A 19,998-nucleotide genomic window follows, 5' to 3' on the forward strand; every position below is an offset into this window, starting at 1 on the left:
CTCAGTGTAAATGACCAATAACATTGAACTGGTAAGGCTTTTGTACAGTTCACAGGTGTCCTACATTAAAAGGAAATAAATTAAACAATTCTCCAGCACCACCCCAACATCAACATATTTGATGCTTTTCTATGTTTTGTAGTAAAAAAAGATTGAGGAAAATAAGTGTTTCCAATTCCACTTATCTTCCTCCATTTTTTTACATCAAAATATAGAAACATGGCATTTTCACATCCTGTATGTTCTGGTGGTGTTGGAGATGATGAATATGAAGTAGAAAAATGTCCCTTTAAGATAAAACAACACTACACAGAAAGCCATCTGAGACATTACTATTTGCTGTTGAAGACATACTTTTTTTTACACATGAACACATTCTGACAAGGTATGACAACACGACGGTGGTAGGCCTGATCACTGACGACAATGAGACAGTCTACAGGGAGGAGGTCAGTGACCTGGCAGTGTGGTGCAAGGACAACAACCTCTACTTCAACATGCAAGAGGAGCTGATCATGGACTACAGGAAATGGAGGGCTGAGCACACCTCCATCCACATCGACGGGGCTGTTGTGGAGCAGGTCGAGAGCTTCATGTTCCTCGGTTTCCACATAACTAAGGAATGGTCCACACACATCAACAAAGTCGTGAAGAGGGCAAGACAATGCCTCTTCCCCCTCAGGAGGCTGAAAATATTTGGCATGAGCCCTCAGATCTTCAAAAAGTTCTACAGCTACACCATTGAGAGCATCTTGACTGGCTGCATCACTGCTTGGTATGGAAACTTCTCTGCATCCGACCGCAAGGCGCTACACAGTGTAGTGAGTACGGCCCAGTACATCACTGGAGCCACACTCCCTGCCATCCAGGACTTCTATACCAGGAGGTGTCAAAGAATCCAGCCACCCAAGTCATAGACTGTTCTCTCTGATACCTCATGGCAAGCAGTACTGATGCAACAAGTCTGGAAACAACAGGACCCTGAACAGCTTCTACCTCCAAGCTATAAGACTGCTAAATAGTCAGTTACGTAGTTAACCAATAGCTACACGGAATATCTGCATTCACCCGTTTTGCTCTAACTTTTTGTCTCATCACATATGCTGCTGCTACTGTTTATGATCGATCCTGTTGCCTAGTCACTCTATTCCTGGTTATATTTGCATATCTATCTGTAACGATGTGCGCTGAGAGCTGGGAAGCAAGTTCAGGGAGTGAGTGTTTTAATAAATAAACACAATGTAATACAAAAACAAGAAACACTAACAGCACACAGACATGACACAGAAACAGAAACAATGACACCTCGGGAAGGTACCAAAGAGAGTGACATATATAGGGAAGGTACCAAAGAGAGTGACATATATAGGGAAGGAACCAAAGGGAGCGACATATATAGGGAAGGAACCAAAGAGAGTGACATATATAGGGAAGGAACCAAAGGGAGTGACATATATAGGGAAGGAACCAAAGAGAGTGACATATATAGGGAAGGAACCAAAGGGAGTGACATATATAGGGAAGGAACCAAAGGGAGTGACATATATAGGGAAGGAACCAAAGGGAGTGACATATATAGGGAAGGTACCAAAGGGAGTGACATATATAGGGAAGGAACCAAAGAGAGTGACATATATAGGGAAGGAACCAAAGAGAGTGACATATATAGGGAAGGAACCAAAGGGAGTGACATATATAGGGAAGGAACCAAAGGGAGTGACATATATAGGGAAGGTACCAAAGGGAGCGACATATATAGGGAAGGTACCAAAGGGAGTGACATATATAGGGAAGGAACCAAAGAGAGTGACATATATAGGGAAGGAACCAAAGAGAGTGACATATATAGGGAAGGAACCAAAGGGAGTGACATATATAGGGAAGGAACCAAAGGGAGTGACATATATAGGGAAGGTACCAAAGGGAGCGACATATATAGGGAAGGTACCAAAGGGAGTGACATATATAGGGAAGGAACCAAAGAGAGTGACATATATAGGGAAGGAACCAAAGAGAGTGACATATATAGGGAAGGAACCAAAGGGAGTGACATATATAGGGAAGGAACCAAAGGGAGTGACATATATAGGGAAGGTACCAAAGGGAGCGACATATATAGGGAAGGTACCAAAGGGAGTGACATATATAGGGAAGGAACCAAAGAGAGTGACATATATAGGGAAGGAACCAAAGAGAGTGACATATATAGGGAAGGAACCAAAGGGAGTGACATATATAGGGAAGGAACCAAAGGGAGTGACATATATAGGGAAGGTACCAAAGGGAGCGACATATATAGGGAAGGTACCAAAGGGAGTGACATATATAGGGAAGGAACCAAAGAGAGTGACATATATAGGGAAGGAACCAAAGAGAGTGACATATATAGGGAAGGAACCAAAGGGAGTGACATATATAGGGAAGGAACCAAAGGGAGTGACATATATAGGGAAGGAACCAAAGGGAGAGACATATATAGGGAAGGAACCAAAGGGAGTGACATATATAGGGAAGGAACCAAAGGGAGCGACATATATAGGGAAGGAACCAAAGGGAGTGACATATATAGGGAAGGTACCAAAGGGAGTGACATATATAGGGAAGGAACCAAAGAGAGTGACATATATAGGGAAGGAACCAAAGGGAGTGACATATATAGGGAAGGAACCAAAGGGAGTGACATATATAGGGAAGGAACCAAAGGGAGCGACATATATAGGGAAGGTACCAAAGGGAGTGACATATATAGGGAAGGAACCAAAGGGAGCGACATATATAGGGAAGGAACCAAAGGGAGGGACATATATAGGGAAGGAACCAAAGGGAGTGACATATATAGGGAAGGAACCAAAGAGAGTGACATATATAGGGAAGGAACCAAAGGGAGTGACATATATAGGGAAGGAACCAAAGGGAGTGACATATATAGGGAAGGAACCAAAGGGAGTGGCATATATAGGGAAGGAACCAAAGGGAGTGGCATATATAGGGAAGGAACCAAAGGGAGTGACATATATAGGGAAGGTACCAAAGGGAGTGACATATATAGGGAAGGAACCAAAGAGAGTGACATATATAGGGAAGGAACCAAAGAGAGTGACATATATAGGGAAGGAACCAAAGGGAGTGACATATATAGGGAAGGAACCAAAGGGAGTGACATATATAGGGAAGGAACCAAAGGGAGAGACATATATAGGGAAGGAACCAAAGGGAGCGACATATATAGGGAAGGTACCAAAGGGAATGACATATATAGGGAAGGAACCAAAGGGAGCGACATATATAGGGAAGGAACCAAAGGGAGGGACATATATAGGGAAGGAACCAAAGGGAGTGACATATATAGGGAAGGAACCAAAGGGAGCGACATATATAGGGAAGGAACCAAAGAGAGTGACATATATAGGGAAGGAACCAAAGAGAGTGACATATATAGGGAAGGAACCAAAGAGAGTGACATATATAGGGAAGGAACCAAAGAGAGTGACATATATAGGGAAGGAACCAAAGGGAGTGACATATATAGGGAAGGAACCAAAGGGAGTGACATATATAGGGAAGGAACCAAAGGGAGTGGCATATATAGGGAAGGAACCAAAGGGAGTGGCATATATAGGGAAGGAACCAAAGGGAGTGACATATATAGGGAAGGAACCAAAGAGAGTGACATATATAGGGAAGGAACCAAAGAGAGTGACATATATAGGGAAGGAACCAAAGAGAGTGACATATATAGGGAAGGAACCAAAGGGAGTGACATATATAGGGAAGGAACCAAAGGGAGTGACATATATAGGGAAGGAACCAAAGGGAGTGGCATATATAGGGAAGGAACCAAAGGGAGTGGCATATATAGGGAAGGAACCAAAGGGAGTGACATATATAGGGAAGGTACCAAAGGGAGTGACATATATAGGGAAGGAACCAAAGAGAGTGACATATATAGGGAAGGAACCAAAGAGAGTGACATATATAGGGAAGGAACCAAAGGGAGTGACATATATAGGGAAGGAACCAAAGGGAGTGACATATATAGGGAAGGAACCAAAGGGAGAGACATATATAGGGAAGGAACCAAAGGGAGTGACATATATAGGGAAGGAACCAAAGGGAGCGACATATATAGGGAAGGAACCAAAGGGAGTGACATATATAGGGAAGGAACTTAAGGGAGTGACATATATAGGGAAGGAACCAAAGGGAGTGACATATATAGGGAAGGAACCAAAGGGAGCGACATATATAGGGAAGGAACCAAAGAGAGTGACATATATAGGGAAGGAACCAAAGAGAGTGACATATATAGGGAAGGAACCAAAGAGAGTGACATATATAGGGAAGGAACCAAAGAGAGTGACATATATAGGAAAGGAACCAAAGAGAGTGACATATATAGGGAAGGAACCAAAGAGAGTGACATATATAGGGAAGGAACCAAAGGGAGTGACATATATAGGGAAGGAACCAAAGGGAGTGACATATATAGGGAAGGAACCAAAGGGAGTGGCATATATAGGGAAGGAACCAAAGGGAGTGGCATATATAGGGAAGGAACCAAAGGGAGTGACATATATAGGGAAGGAACCAAAGAGAGTGACATATATAGGGAAGGAACCAAAGAGAGTGACATATATAGGGAAGGAACCAAAGAGAGTGACATTTATAGGGAAGGAACCAAAGGGAGTGACATATATAGGGAAGGAACCAAAGGGAGTGACATATATAGGGAAGGAACCAAAGGGAGTGGCATATATAGGGAAGGAACCAAAGGGAGTGGCATATATAGGGAAGGAACCAAAGGGAGTGACATATAGGGAAGGTACCAAAGGGAGTGACATATATAGGGAAGGAACCAAAGAGAGTGACATATATAGGGAAGGAACCAAAGAGAGTGACATATATAGGGAAGGAACCAAAGGGAGTGACATATATAGGGAAGGAACCAAAGGGAGTGACATATATAGGGAAGGAACCAAAGGGAGAGACATATATAGGGAAGGAACCAAAGGGAGTGACATATATAGGGAAGGAACCAAAGGGAGCGACATATATAGGGAAGGAACCAAAGGGAGTGACATATATAGGGAAGGAACTTAAGGGAGTGACATATATAGGGAAGGAACCAATGGGAGGGACATATATAGGGAAGGAACCAAATGGAGTGACATATATAGGGCAGGTAATTAGAGAAGTGATGGAGTCCAGGTGAGTCTGATGATGCGCAGGTGCGCTTAACGATGGTGACAGGTGCGCGCCATAACGAGCAGCCTGGTGACCTAGAGGCCGGAGAGGGAGCACACGTGACACTATCTCAATTACCTCATACCCCTGCACATCGATTCAGTAGAGGTAACATGAGTATGTAGCCAAGTTATCGTTACTCATTGTGTATTAATTTGTTTTGTTATTATTTTTCTATTATTTATCTTTTGCCTCGCTGCATTCTTGGGAAGGGCCCATAAGTAAGCATTTCACTGTTAGTCTACACCTGTTGTTTACGAAGCATGTAACAAATAAAATTATTTGATATTTATACACTGATTGTGTGCTCTCTCTGACCCCCCTGTGGAGGATGGTTGAATGGGCTCAACCCTGACCCTTCATTCATCACACTCTCCCTAAAGTAGATTTCTATACGTCTCCTCTGAACTTTTAATGACAAATTCCCAAACCATGATTATGAGTCTCTCTTTAGCACAGTGCAACCAGGAAGAGCTTGACATCAAATGACACTTTCCGACAGCAGTTTGCAGCAGTTTGTGTCCCATTGGACTCCAGCATATTTCAAACAGATTTCATACAGAAATGGAATATCCCATAACTGGGGTCAACCTTTAAGAGAAAGCAGACAGAGAGATATAGAGACATACCTGCAGAGACATAGAGACAGTGAGACAGTGAGAGAGAGAGAGAGAGAGAGAGAGAGAGAGAGACAGACAGACAGACAGACAGACAGACAGACAGACAGACAGACTGACTGACTGACTGACTGACTGACTGACTGACTGACTGACTGACTGACTGACTGACTGACTGACAGAGAGAGAGACAGAGAAAGAGACAGAGACAGAGAGAGACAGAAAGACAGAGAGACAGAAAGACAGACAGACAGACAGACAGACAGACAGACAGACAGACAGACAGACAGACAGACAGACAGACAGAGAGAGGAGACAGAGAAAGAGACAGGCAGAGAGACATAGAGACAGAGAGACATAGAGACAGAGAGACAAAGACAGAGAGACAGAGAGAGACATACAGAGAGACAGGGAGACAGAGAGGAGGGGATATTATGTTCTCAAAGTTTGGGTTTTGAAGTCATCCAGTGGACTAGATCGCTTGACCCAACCGCAAAAGAGCTGTTTAGAAGGTCTCAAGTTCCCACGTGGCTCCTCCAAAGGGCCCCTGAAGCCTGGAGGCCTTCTCATGTTACAAATAAACCAAACCTGGTGGTCCAGACCGGACGCAGCCTGCATGGAGACGGAGGAAGAGGAGGAGAAAGAGGAGGAGATGGGAGGTGAACCAAAGACAAAAGTCTCCAAACAGCTCAGAACAAAGAGTCTGTGCCCTGCCAGACGACGAAATGGGGGTGGCCACTGAAGCTTGACCCCCCCCCCACAACCCCCTTCAACCTACATTAGTAGCTAACCTCCCCCCATGCTACTTTCCCAAAGAATCGAGCAGGCGGAAGAGCCCCAGAAACCTGCAGTAATGTTATACTGGTACTTTCATTTGAGGTGTAAGAGGTTTTAAACACCTGCTACCTGATGGAAGGTATGATATCGGTGAGAAATGTGCTACCTTTTACCTGTAAAGTGGCATCTCCAGTAAATGGCTTACTTGCCTTACACTTCTGTCCGTGGGTAGGGTGCATTCAGAAGTAAAAGTGATCACATTTTAGGCACTGGAAGTCCCTCTCAACAGAGAATGTCTTCAACAGTGTCTACATCAGGAACACTAGAAGCAGTATACAGTATCATTCTTTAGCTAGTTGGGGCCTGTATTCAACCCTGGGGGCCAATCCTGAATTACTTTGACAAACCTTTTTCTCTGTCATTTAATAGGTGATAAAACTAAGGTGATTAAAGGGGGAGGGGGGATTGAGACCATATATTATGATCCGATGTTCACTCTATCTATAAGAAGAATGTCAGGGAGCCTGCAGCCTAGAGAGGTTACAGTCAGATTCTGATGTTCACTCTATCTATAAGAAGAATGTCAGAGAGCCTGCAGCCTAGAGAGGTTACAGTCAGATTCTGATGTTCACTCTATCTATAAGAAGAATGTCAGAGAGCCTGCAGCCTAGAGAGGTTACAGTCAGATTCTGATGTTCACTCTATCTATAAGAAGAATGTCAGAGAGCCTGCAGCCTAGAGAGGTTACAGTCAGATTCTGATGTTCACTCTATCTATAAGAAGAATGTCAGAGAGCCTGCAGCCTAGAGAGGTTACAGTCAGATTCTGATGTTCACTCTATCTATAAGAAGAATGTCAGAGAGCCTGCAGCCTAGAGAGGTTACAGTCAGATTCTGATGTTCACTCTATCTATAAGAAGAATGTCAGAGAGCCTGCAGCCTAGAGAGGTTACAGTCAGATTCCGATGTTCACTCTATCTATAAGAATAATGTCAGAGAGCCTGCAGCCTAGAGAGGTTACAGTCAGATTCCGATGTTCACTCTATCTATAAGAATAATGTCAGAGAGCCTGCAGCCTAGAGAGGTTACAGTCAGATTCTGATGTTCACTCTATCTATAAGAAGAATGTCAGAGAGCCTGCAGCCTAGAGAGGTTACAGTCAGATTCCGATGTTCACTCTATCTATAAGAAGAATGTCAGAGAGCCTGCAGCCTAGAGAGGTTACAGTCAGATTCCGATGTTCACTCTATCTATAAGAAGAATGTCAGAGAGCCTGCAGCCTAGAGAGGTTACAGTCAGATTCCGATGTTCACTCTATCTATAAGAAGAATGTCAGAGAGCCTGCAGCCTAGAGAGGTTACAGTCAGATTCTGATGTTTGTTGTTTGTTCTGTTTGTCCCTAGTGGTTCTTTGTTTTCTTTTAGACAGATTTTTTGTTTGAGGTTCTTTTATTAATCTCTTTTATTACCTTGTGATGTTTTTTGATCTCCTTTATGTTAATGCTTTACTGCACTTTAAATAAAGTTTGATTTGATTACAATTTGATTCCTCCCATAGAGATGAATTACAAGCTGATATATGACCACTCCACTGCCAGTCATTTGAGAAATATATCATAATACCACAAAGAATGACTCCTTCAGGAGGAACAGAGATGGCTCGTGACCACCAGGACAAAAGCACTAACAGGATTTGAGATCAACCTGAGATGGCATGGTAACATGAGAAGGATGAAGTGTGTGTGAGTGTGTGTGCGCGCGCATGTGTGTGTGTGTGTGTGTGTGTGTGTGTGTGTGTGTGTGTGTGTGTGTGTGTGTGTGTGTGTGTGTGTGTGTGTGTGTGTGTGTGTGTGTGTGTGTGTGTGTGTGTGTGTGTGTCTGTCTGTAAGTAATAATGTGTGTCTGTGTATGGGTAGTTAACTGAAAATGATCTATAAACAAGTTTTTAACTTTATTCACTATTAATCAAAATTACCCAAATGCCTTGTAGGTTAAAATGTTAAATGCACTGTAGAGCTACTACAAATGTAGAATGCAAACTTAGACTAAATGTTTCAAGGATGCTTTGCCAAATGAATAATCTGTCTCTGATATTTCACAGCCTACAGTAAATTGTATTTTCCTTTCTTCTCCATCGCTCATACTTCACTACAAAGTCATTACATGAATATTCACTGTTGGTACAATCCAGTTTGTGCATGTGTATCACTCACTTGCTCTACCAAAAAGCTTCAGTTAACCCAACCTCAATCCAGTCTAGAACCCATAGCTTCCGTCTGCCATATCCACTGGACCTGAGTCTGAGTGGTCTGAGTAGTAAGACATCAGTTACCCCCAGTAAAGACAGACTACATCTGCACTGGTTCCCCTTTGAGGATGATGCTGGATCGATCAATCAGCCAGTCAGGCCTCTAATCTCATCCGTCACCCAAGCTTGGCTCCAAGGCCACTATGGTTTCAACCCACAACAGCAATCCATTGTCCCAGCTCAAGGAGCCTAGCAGTCACATGAGCTGGTGAGGGGGGGGGCATGGATCTAGCTAAGAGGAATCTTGGCAAAAGGCTGACAGGGTCTATCACACTATAATAAGGCAGCCTTTCTATATGTCCTCCTCATCAACCCTGTTATTTTGATATCCAAAAGGAGAAAGGGTCGCATCTCCTGCAGACACACTGTGAGTACCAGTCCCAAACCCTGTAAAGGAATTTAGTCCATGGTGCTGGTTCTGTTCAGTTATTGTTGCTTGGCTACTGAACAACTAGAACATAAGAACTGGCTACTAGAACACAAGCACAATAACTTTTCTCTGTATTCTACACGTGTACTACATTGAAAATGTCTCAAATTAACTTCAAATAGCCAAAGTCAAGACACGGTTGATGCTAAATGATCAAATCAAGTAACAGGGCAATTTACTTAAAAACATAGGTCCAAAATAAAAAAAGAGATAAATCAAAGCAAAAATGTATATATATATATATATATATATACATTATATATACATTATATATACATTATATATACATTTTTGCATTGATTTATCTCTTTTTTATATATATATATTTATGTGTGTGTGTGTGTATGCGGTTTAAGTTTCTCAGTGTGCCTAAAGTCTATGGAGTTAACAAAGTTATTGGGTTGATCAGGGGAACAGGCAGTCTTATATTTCAGTGGACAACAACGGGGGTCTGTTTTAATGGCAGAGGTAATTACTTTTGTTATGAAAGATATCCTTTTCCAGTTCATCAGGGAGAATTTATTAAACCAATAAGTCTCTGAGCTTCCAGATATTAATGACAGTGTAAAACAGTCCGTCGGCTTGCCCTGACCTGGGATGGGACTGATGCGAATTGGCAAGCTCAGCAGGAATGCAATCACCCGGCACTGGAGAAGGGGGCTCAACTAACAGTGTCTCTCCTGACAGCATTTGGTTTAATGTAGTATTCTAGTTGGCAAACAAAGGAGGGACTAAACAGAGGTTTAATAGCTAATATACAGGTAACTACCAAAATATTGGAAACACGTGTAAATGAGGGATACAAAGTATTTTGAAAGCAGGAGCTTCCTCACAGGTGTGGTTCCTAAGTTAATTAAGCAATTAACATCCCATCATGCTTAGGGTCAAGTACAAAAATGCTGGGCAGGCCATTATTATGGCAAATTTTGGGGGCTACCATGGCTATGCCCCCATCCACCGGGCATGAGTGGTCACTGAATGGTTTTATTAGCATGAAAACGATGTAAACCATATGCCATGGCCGTCTCAGTCAACAGATCTCAACCCAATTGAACACCTATGGGAGATTCTGGAGCAGTGCCTGACACATTGTTTTCCACCACCATCAACAAAACACTAAATTATGGAATTTATTGTGGAAGAATGCTGTTGCATCCCCCTGATAGAGTTCCAGACATAGAATCTATGCCAAGGTGCATTGAAGCTGTTCTGGCACGTGTTGGCCCAACGCCCTATATAGAAGTTATGTTGGTGTTTCCTTTATTTTGGCAGTTACCTACAGAAAAAAATTATGGTGAGTAAAGGTAAGTTGTTTTTCATGACTGTATCCAGTAACATCATGGAAAACTTGGATCAAAAGGCTTCAAGTTGTCTTTATGTGGGCTGGAAGTACACTATTTCCTGGAAAAAAAGTCTCATAGCAAGTTTGACTACTCTGTTCATATCTAAGGCACTCTTAGGCCTTAAAACATAACTAATGAGAAGGGAGCATAAAGCCTTACTCAACATCGACTAGTCTATCCCAGAGGTGTGGTTCGGGAAGGGGAGAGGTGCGCCACAGAAAAACCCTTTGGAGTCTCTTTGTGTCTGTCTGCCTCTCTCTTGGTGGCTCTGGAGAACCAGTCTCTACAGATCAGTATCACCATCTCCCTGTCAGGCCTATCTTCAACAGGGGGGCCACTAGAACCAAAACACTATTCATAATCCACAACCCATAACCCCATCCTCAGAAACGCTGCTGCTGCTCTTTTCATGTCTCCTGTCTGTCAGCGAACAGGAAATGAGAGCAGAATGCAGTAGGCCACTCTGTTTCATTTCATAAGAAGGGTGGCTGTGCCCTCCACTGGCAGAGCAGCTCAACTGTTGATCTCAGAGCTGAGAGGTTAGACTAGAGGTGACAGCTCATGTCAGGGGGATTCAGGGTAGGCAAGGAGGTAGAGCAATCCGACCTGTTTTCTCTCCCCAGTAGGCTTACTCTTCACCACTGTCCACATCTATCTATTTGTCTCACTCTCAGCAAGATCCACCAGTAAGAGACTGCCTGACTCAGGACTTGTTTGAAATGTTTGAATATTCATATTGGAATTCCTTTTTTGTTGTTGTTGTATCTTTATAATGTTAATGTGTTTTGAAGTATTTTGACCTGCAGAGAAATGAACCTTGCTAGGGAGTAGCTGAGCTCAACTGGTAGGGGCTGGGGTTATAACATAAGTCCTGCCCCTTCCTAAGATGGGGGGATGAGAGGGTATAAAACATATAGCGGTGCCCAGTCATGCAGAAGGAAGACTAAAGCCCTGGGTGCTACATGCTGTATATGTCTACTCCTGAGTTCCCCACATAGATCTTTAGAAAAAAACATGTGGTCACGGTGAGTAAACAATGAAGCGCTGCAAATGTTGTGTGTCGTGAATGCCGAAGCAGGGAATTTTAGTCATGAAATGTTGCATCTTGGTCCAGGCGTATTGTTTTGATCAAAGCGAGAGATTTTCGTTGGGCCTTGATTATGATTATTGTTATGTAATTGGTGATGTAATTGATCAATGTATGATGATTCTCAGGGTTAGTATTCACACAATGAAAAATGTGCTAGTAATGCACTGACATTTTATATGACTAAGATAATTGTTTTTCAAGAGCTTGAGAATGATTTTTTGTCATCTAGATAAATGTTTGCTGTTGATACTGATGTTGAAGAATACATACCATCTGATAAAATAGCTGACAGTTCTAGTCTTAGCATTATGTTGAATGCTTCCTATTGGGTTTACTTGGCACTCTTTCTTGATTCTTTCTCTTGATGTAACACAATTGATATGATGGTGACATCTTCGATTTATGCACTGAGGACATCAAATATGATATGGATGAGAAGAATATGGACTTAACGTATGTTTATGACAGACTTATCAATCCACAATGAAATTTCACTTCCATCTGCAAAACTGTATCTCAACTTGAATCATACACTTGAGATTGGACTAGGGATATAATTGAACCTTGTTATAAAACATTTGATATTAACCTATGTTTCCGTCCATCTTTTGATATACATCTTCTTTATCTGCAGAAATCTTTTAATTGCTTCTGTAATTGTCTTTTTGGCAACAACAATTTCAACTGCTCCTGTGGAAGGTATGGAAGTAGCTCATTGAATCAAAGTTATATTCATTGGGATATTTGAACAGGTAAACAACTCAATGCCTTCTTCCTTCAGAGAAAGAGCCGGAGGAGATAGAGGTAGAGGACGGTGAAGAGGAACTCTCAGAAGAGGAGGAGGGTATGAGATGGGAGGGGGGAGGTTTGGGGAAGGATGAGGGAGTGGGGATGGGGGGGTTAGAGTCATGTGTCAGGATACCATAGAACTAGCTAGTGCTGGTACGACGAAGAGAATGGGCCTAGCCTAAATGTGACAAAGTAAGCTATTAACAAACCAAAAATAATGCCTCCTCCCAGGTTAACAGATTTCAAAACAAAGATCAATGCAGTCTTTTCTGATTATAAAATGAGGTAAAGAATACATAGAGTGAGAGTGTAGAAATGTCTAATATAACAAAATAAATTCTATGGAACTAATAAAAAAGGACTAACACTCTTTAAAGAAATTATAAAGTAATTTTTGAAGTGCACTCAGACCTTTAAAGTTAATACCAATTTCCTCCACTCAAGCAGAAGGATATACACTCTTAGAAAAAAAGCTGCTATCTAGAACCTAAAAGGGTTCTTCGGCTGTCCCCATAAAATAACCCTTTGAATAACCCTTTTTGGTTCCAGGTAGAACCCTTTTGGAACCCCTTTTTTCTATAAGTGTAACCTTTCAGGACCAATTTTTGTATAATTTTTCGGGCACCTTTCCATTTGTTTCAATAGAGGGAACGACGTCGTCTAAATATGTGTGGAGCACAGACTTCTGGGAAGTATAGAATATGAGCATATATTTATGAAATGTCTCAACTTACTTTTCTTTTCAGATGATGATGACTCCAAGAGTCAGGAAAAGAATATGGGTGAGAAGTTAACAACTTGCCACCAATGAATAGAACATCTCTAACCTTTGTGCATAAACCAACGCCTACTTGTGTGACTAAAGTCCCATTTTGAGAGTAAACTTATGTAAACGGTTCAACTAAGAGCATAAATTTGTTTTTCCTGTTTGAATGTTTTGCATAATATTACCTTAACACGTTTCAAAGACAAATGGGCCTCATTAGTTCTAAATACAAACAAAATATAAAATAGTGAAATAGTGGAAATGTGAATATGATAAAGCTGCAAAACAGGACATAAGAGTACATTTAAAGTAAAATCTCACATATTGTTGGTATAAAACTATCATTAATCATAAGTATGTGCATGTGCGCATGCATGTAAACCTAAAATCCTCTCTAATAGGGTATAATACCATATTAAAGGTTTTTTATTGATAAAGACAATCATACAGAATCTCAAATAGAAGTATGTTCCTTTTCCCTTCTCTTCCCTCAAGGAATTGGAGCACAGCAAGCTACCACAGTATCTAAAGGCCTGGGTAAGACACATCTAATCCTCTCTTAGCTCAGGGGATAGGGCTTATGTTAACAACAGAATAGCTCTTAATTCAGTGAGTTCAACTCTGAGAAGTTCTTAGTGCAAAGTGGGGAAGTTGTCTTGAGTATAGACTTTAATCTGGTAAATGCTGCAGATATTTGGCTGATTTTTCTATTAGATAGCCTATCAGGAAAGTTAATTATATGATATTCATCATTCTTGAAATCAGACCATTTGAGACATTTCTGTTGAAGCTTTCTTCCATAAAAGTGAGTTAAACTCACTGCAGAATTCTGCAATATGTTTGAATCTTACAATACAGGATACATATTTGTAAAGGACTGTATTGAACGATTTTCAATGGACTGTTAAATAAGCTTGTCTAGACTTAAAGGCTGGTTTCCTTCTAGGTTTAAGCGCTCAGCCTGGCACCTCATTCCAGGGCGAAGCTCCGAATGGTAAGGGAGGACTTCCTTCATAACAGTCAATCCAAATACAATTTGTACATTTGAAAAATATTTTATAGGAACCCATTCATTTCCTTTACTGGTTTGGTAAGCGTACAGGCTGTAAGTTGGTTGTGTAATTGGTTATAAATGGGTATTGTGTGTAGGCTGATCTTGTAAATGTATTACGGGCATTTCACATCAGAATTAAGACAAATCAGAAAAGAAAAGTCTTACGATGACTCTCAACATAAAATCCCTCACGAATTTGTGCACCCCTTCTTCCTGCAGGACATAAACTCAATGGGGATAGTGCCATGCAAGCTGGGCCTGACCGTGAGACAGGCTCCATAATATGTGGCCGTTTTTTATTATTTATTTCAACAAAAACTGTCTTACAATTTTACATATATATTTTCCTACGTATAATTGAGAAAATGTTGTTTGCTTTGTTACAGCATCAAGCAGTACCTCAATATCAGAGGGAAGCAATGTTTCAACATGAATTATAAATCGGATTTGTGTTAGAAGAATTAGGCCATAACATTGCATTTCCATATTAATTATGCGTAATATAGATCTGGCACATGGACTGAGTTAAAGGGAAATTCACCAAACAAACACCAAACTAGTGTCTACCTAAGTGAAAATAATGCGTTTCTATGATCTGTGGTTAAAAAGATAAGAAGATTCTAAAGAATGCTTCTCTGTGACATCACAGGGTAGGATTAAAAGATTTTTAAAAACTGCAATGAGTTTCTAGCCAGAGGGAGGGCATATTCTTGCTCCCCATGTCACCGTGAATCTCATAGTGTTTGAAAATCATTGATTTTGATGATGTCAAGGGGTAGAACTTTTTAATTATATATTTTTTTACAAAGCACAGAAATGCACCGTTTTCACATATGTAGACACTGGTATTGTGCTGGAGAAAATGGAATGAGGTTGAAAAGTGGGAGAATTGCCTTTTAACACAGGAAGCCCAATTCTGATATTTTTGCAACTTATGAATTAAATTGGATTTATTTGGGTAAAGACACAGAGAACAAAATGTACAATGTGGACCTAAAAGATAGCACTTAAAAGGGGTGGCAGGTGGCCTAGTGGTTAGAGTGTTTGGCAAGTAAACAAAAGGTTGCTGGATCGAATACCCGAGCTGACGAGGTAAAAATCTATTGTTCTGCCCCTAAACAAGAAACTTATTAACCCACTGTTCCCTGGTAGGCTGTCATTGTAAATAAGATTTTTTTCTTAACTGACTTGCCTAGTTAAATGAAGGTGAAATATATATATATGAATTAAAACACTTGTTTCCAAGGTGTTCCTTGATGGTGATAACACATATAATGAAGACAAAACAATCATATAACATTCATTTATATTGACATCCTAAAAAGTGGCACTATACATATACATTTTGACCAATCACATCAACTCTTTTGACCATATTTGGGCAAAATATTAGATTTGGGGTGCCTGTGTAAACGCAGACATGGTGGAATACATTTGTGGAATGAATGGCCTGATGAGTTGCTATCTGCTTCAGGTAATGGTGGTGGTGGAGGAGGAGGAGGAGGGGGAGGTGGTGGTGGAGGAGGAGGTGGTGGTGGAGGAGGTGGAGGAGATTCACATACTTCACCATCTGACCCCAGCTCCCATGGTAAAGCCTTGTTCTGTCATCTTCTCCATGTTATTACCACTTTATTCTGAACTGTCATGTTAAGTGATACAAGTTTTGTTTAAACAATCAGTTTTTACTTATTTCTTAACATCCCCTGTCTTTCAGATGCTTCTTTGCCAGGACATGCAGGCTCCTCTTTAGATACCAGTATTGCAGGTCAAATGACTTATTATAAATGTTTAATTATTAATCAAGTCATATAATATTTGAAGTGATATCTCCATTTAATCTATCTAATAAACAGTGGTAAGTCTTTATCTTCTGTAATTTGATGAAAAGTGTTTTGCCTTCAATGCAGGTCCCAGTTTGGATCCGAGTCAAACAGGTAACGTTACACCCGCTCTCTCCACAAGCATTAAAGTAGACCAAACAAAAACACCTGGATGTTATACAAGCTCTGTCTGGATGGCGGTGGTTTGTCTCTATTGGGGAGGATGAACTATTGATCTCTTGGCAGGTGCAGGGGCTCATGGCAGTTCAGTGTCACACGTGCAAGCCCCAGGTAATCTCTCTGCCTTGCCTTGGTTCTATTCTATAACAATAGTCCAATAATGCATGACATAAAACCTGGATGAATCGTATTAACAGTAAATCAACATGAATCTCTTTGCTGAAGCTGAATTTCAACATAATTATTTTAGGAAAAGTGGTTGTCCACCCAGGAACAGGGGTTGTCCACCCAGGAACAGGGGTTGTCCATCCAGGATCAGGGGTTGTCCACCCAGGAACAGGGGTTGTCCACCCAGGAACAGGGGTTGTCCACCCAGGAACAGAGGTTGTCCACTCAGATACAATCTCTCACGGTAAGTCATCTTGGTCTACATTTGAAGAGTTTATTTCCAAAATGCATTTGTGTTTTTTCATCAGACATTATTGCTTATGGGTACATACATACAAGTTTGTGTAAAATATGTCTGTTCTCATATTTTACATTTATAGATTTTAGATGTGTATCAAAATGTGTTTTTTTGCGAAATGATTATATCCATTGTTTAGCTGGAATGGAATGTTTGTATGCTGTTTACTGTGGTTGTCTCACCTCACTATCTTTAGATCAATGCACTAACTGTAAGTCGCTCTGGATAAGACCATCTGCTAAATGACTCAAATGTCAAATGCTAATGTTTTACCTACATATCTCATATTACTGTACATTTATTTATAAAACATTTAGTTATTTGTTACATTTGACTGTGCAAAACCTAGCAGTACTACTTCTTTCTCTGAGAGAATTTTGAATAAAAACATAATTTGTTGTTGATGTCATTGAACAACCCCACGCCCTGATTAGACAAAAAACACACCCATCTCTTTCACAATTTCTTTAAACAATAAAAGCTCATTTCCCAACATTTTTAAAAATGAAAATGGATAAATAGCATTTTGGAATGAAACTCTTCATTTGTTTGTATAAACATATCTCAATGGTCCCTTGCAGTGATTAACTTAGTCTTATGTTCAATGTGTTTACCTTATAGGCTCAATGGGACAAGCAGGAGGGAGCTCCACTCTCATCATTATCCATGAGGCTCATCCACAGCCTGCAGGTATCATTCACTACATAAAGCCACAGAACGTTCTGGAGACAGACCTGTGACAAACAAACATATGCAGTTATGAGTTATAACGACCAATAATAATATCACTCAGTCATGTGTAGCAAACCGGTAACTAACAATCAAGTGAATGTGTGGGTTTGGATAAGGACCATTGGCAACACATAGTCAGGAACACTTTGTCTTTAATATTTTATTTTAGTGTCAGCCCATCAACAAATGGGCTGACACTAAACATTATTATGGTAAACATTATTATTAGGCTGCAGTCAAATGGCCAAATCGCCCTCTAGTGGTCTCATGGGTGTGTCATTAATATTTTTCATAATTTCATAAATAATTAACATCATTTTTGAAAACAAGCCTTAAAATCCAGTGTTTCTATGTCAACCCGTTTTGTTATATTTCAGTCTTCTATGATGTATATAAAGTGTAATATTGGGATGCAAACTCAAAATGTAATACATTTCAACTCTATGTCTGACATGGTACAGGTGTCAAAATATTTTAAGCCCATAACCATGTGTGTGAGGTGTATACTTCTTAGGGGGCTGCTGAGGGGAGGACGGCTCATAATAATGGCTGGGATGGAGTGAATGGAATGGTATGAAACACATAGAAATCATGTGTTTGATGTGTTCAATATAATTCCATTGATTCCATCCCAGCCATTACTAATAGACCGTCCACCACAATGAAGTTGCCACTGGCCGCCTGTGGTATACCTTGTTTCAAGGTAGATCTGTTTAAGACTACCAAGAAACACTGTTTGACCCAGATTTACCCCACTGCAGTAAAAGGTTATTCCTAATTTACATTTCCAAGACACTCTGTATGTTATGAACAGTATGTAAAGTACATCACAAATATGATCCACAACTAGCATGCTTACAATGTTTAAATCAAGGCAGCATTGTATTGTTATTACAGGTGGCAGCATTGTATTGTCATTACAGGTGGCATCATTGTATTGTTATTGCAGGTGACAGCATTGTATTGTTATTACAGGTGGCATCATTGTATTGTTATTACAGGTGGCATCATTGTGTTGTTATTACAGGTGGCAGCATTGTATTGTTATTATAGGTGGCAGCATTGTGTTGTTATTGTATTGTTATTATAGGTGGCAGCATTGTATTGTTATTACAGGTGGCAGCATTGTATTGTTATTACAGGTGGCATCATTGTATTGTTATTACAGGTGGCAGCATTGTGTTGTTATTACAGGTGGCATCATTGTATTGTTATTACAGGTGGCAGCATTGTATTGTTATTACAGGTGGCAGCATTGTATTGTTATTACAGGTGGCAGCATTGTATTGTTATTACAGGTGGCAGCATTGTATTGTTATTGTATTGTTATTACAGGTGACATCATTGTATTGTTATTATAGGTGGCAGCATTGTATTGTTATTATAGGTGGCAGCATTGTATTGTTATTACAGGTGGCAGCATTGTATTGTTATTATAGGTGGCAGCATTGTATTGTTATTACAGGTGGCAGCATTGTGTTGTTATTACAGGTGACAGACATCATTGTATTGTTATTACAGGTGGCATCATTGTATTGTTATTACAGGTGGCAGCATTGTGTTGTTATTACAGGTGGCATCATTGTATTGTTATTACAGGTGGCAGCATTGTATTGTTATTACAGGTGGCAGCATTGTATTGTTATTACAGGTGGCAGCATTGTATTGTTATTGTATTGTTATTACAGGTGACATCATTGTATTGTTATTACAGGTGGCATCATTGTATTGTTATTACAGGTGGCAGCATTGTGTTGTTATTACAGGTGGCATCATTGTATTGTTATTACAGGTGGCATCATTGTGTTGTTATTACAGGTGACATCATTGTATTGTTATTACAGGTGGCATCATTGTATTGTTATTACAGGTGGCAGCATTGTGTTGTTATTACAGGTGGCATCATTGTATTGTTATTACAGGTGGCAGCATTGTATTGTTATTACAGGTGGCATCATTGTATTGTTATTACAGGTGGCAGCATTGTATTGTTATTACAGGTGGCAGCATTGTATTGTTATTACAGGTGGCAGCATTGTGTTGTTATTACAGGTGGCATCATTGTGTTGTTATTACAGGTGGCATCATTGTGTTGTTATTACAGGTGGCATCATTGTATTGTTATTACAGGTGGCAGCATTGTATTGTTATTACAGGTGGCATCATTGTATTGTTATTATAGGTGGCATCATTGTATTGTTATTACAGGTGGCATCATTGTATTGTTATTACAGGTGGCAGCATTGTATTGTTATTACAGGTGGCATCATTGTATTGTTCTTGCAGGTGGCATCATTGTATTGTTATTACAGGTGGCATCATTGTATTGTTATTACAGGTGGCAGCATTGTATTGTTATTACAGGTGGCATCATTGTATTGTTC

The 19,998-nt window shown here is 40.4% G+C and overlaps 1 protein-coding gene and 1 long non-coding RNA gene across 7 annotated transcripts in view; both read left to right on the forward strand.

Annotated features, from left to right (window-relative positions):
* Positions 1 to 11,647: 11,647 nt before the first annotated feature.
* Positions 11,648 to 19,998, forward strand: part of si:ch211-80h18.1 (uncharacterized protein LOC555593 homolog) — a 28,078-nt gene continuing 19,727 nt past the window's right edge. The window contains exons 1-13 of the mRNA XM_052470034.1: positions 11,648 to 11,742; positions 12,442 to 12,506; positions 12,589 to 12,651; positions 13,343 to 13,378; positions 13,858 to 13,899; positions 14,309 to 14,356; positions 14,636 to 14,680; positions 15,891 to 16,004; positions 16,131 to 16,181; positions 16,324 to 16,350; positions 16,483 to 16,527; positions 16,667 to 16,828; positions 17,504 to 17,572. Coding sequence (XP_052325994.1) covers positions 11,732 to 11,742; positions 12,442 to 12,506; positions 12,589 to 12,651; positions 13,343 to 13,378; positions 13,858 to 13,899; positions 14,309 to 14,356; positions 14,636 to 14,680; positions 15,891 to 16,004; positions 16,131 to 16,181; positions 16,324 to 16,350; positions 16,483 to 16,527; positions 16,667 to 16,828; positions 17,504 to 17,572 — 778 coding nt within the window. The 5' untranslated portion in view covers positions 11,648 to 11,731. The remainder of the gene's footprint in view (positions 11,743 to 12,441; positions 12,507 to 12,588; positions 12,652 to 13,342; positions 13,379 to 13,857; positions 13,900 to 14,308; positions 14,357 to 14,635; positions 14,681 to 15,890; positions 16,005 to 16,130; positions 16,182 to 16,323; positions 16,351 to 16,482; positions 16,528 to 16,666; positions 16,829 to 17,503; positions 17,573 to 19,998) is intronic.
* Positions 19,340 to 19,984, forward strand: LOC127909306 (uncharacterized). Of its 6 annotated transcripts, none has more exons than XR_008070716.1 (3): positions 19,340 to 19,380; positions 19,563 to 19,640; positions 19,953 to 19,984. It is a non-coding gene; the product is annotated as an uncharacterized LOC127909306 (long non-coding RNA). The 6 variants fall into 6 exon arrangements; XR_008070715.1 differs by lacking the exon at positions 19,953 to 19,984 and adding an exon at positions 19,849 to 19,880; XR_008070714.1 differs by lacking the exon at positions 19,953 to 19,984 and adding an exon at positions 19,745 to 19,776.

The sequence above is a fragment of the Oncorhynchus keta genome, chromosome 19 (genome assembly GCF_023373465.1).
Source record: "Oncorhynchus keta strain PuntledgeMale-10-30-2019 chromosome 19, Oket_V2, whole genome shotgun sequence".
Lineage (NCBI taxonomy): Eukaryota > Metazoa > Chordata > Actinopteri > Salmoniformes > Salmonidae > Oncorhynchus > Oncorhynchus keta.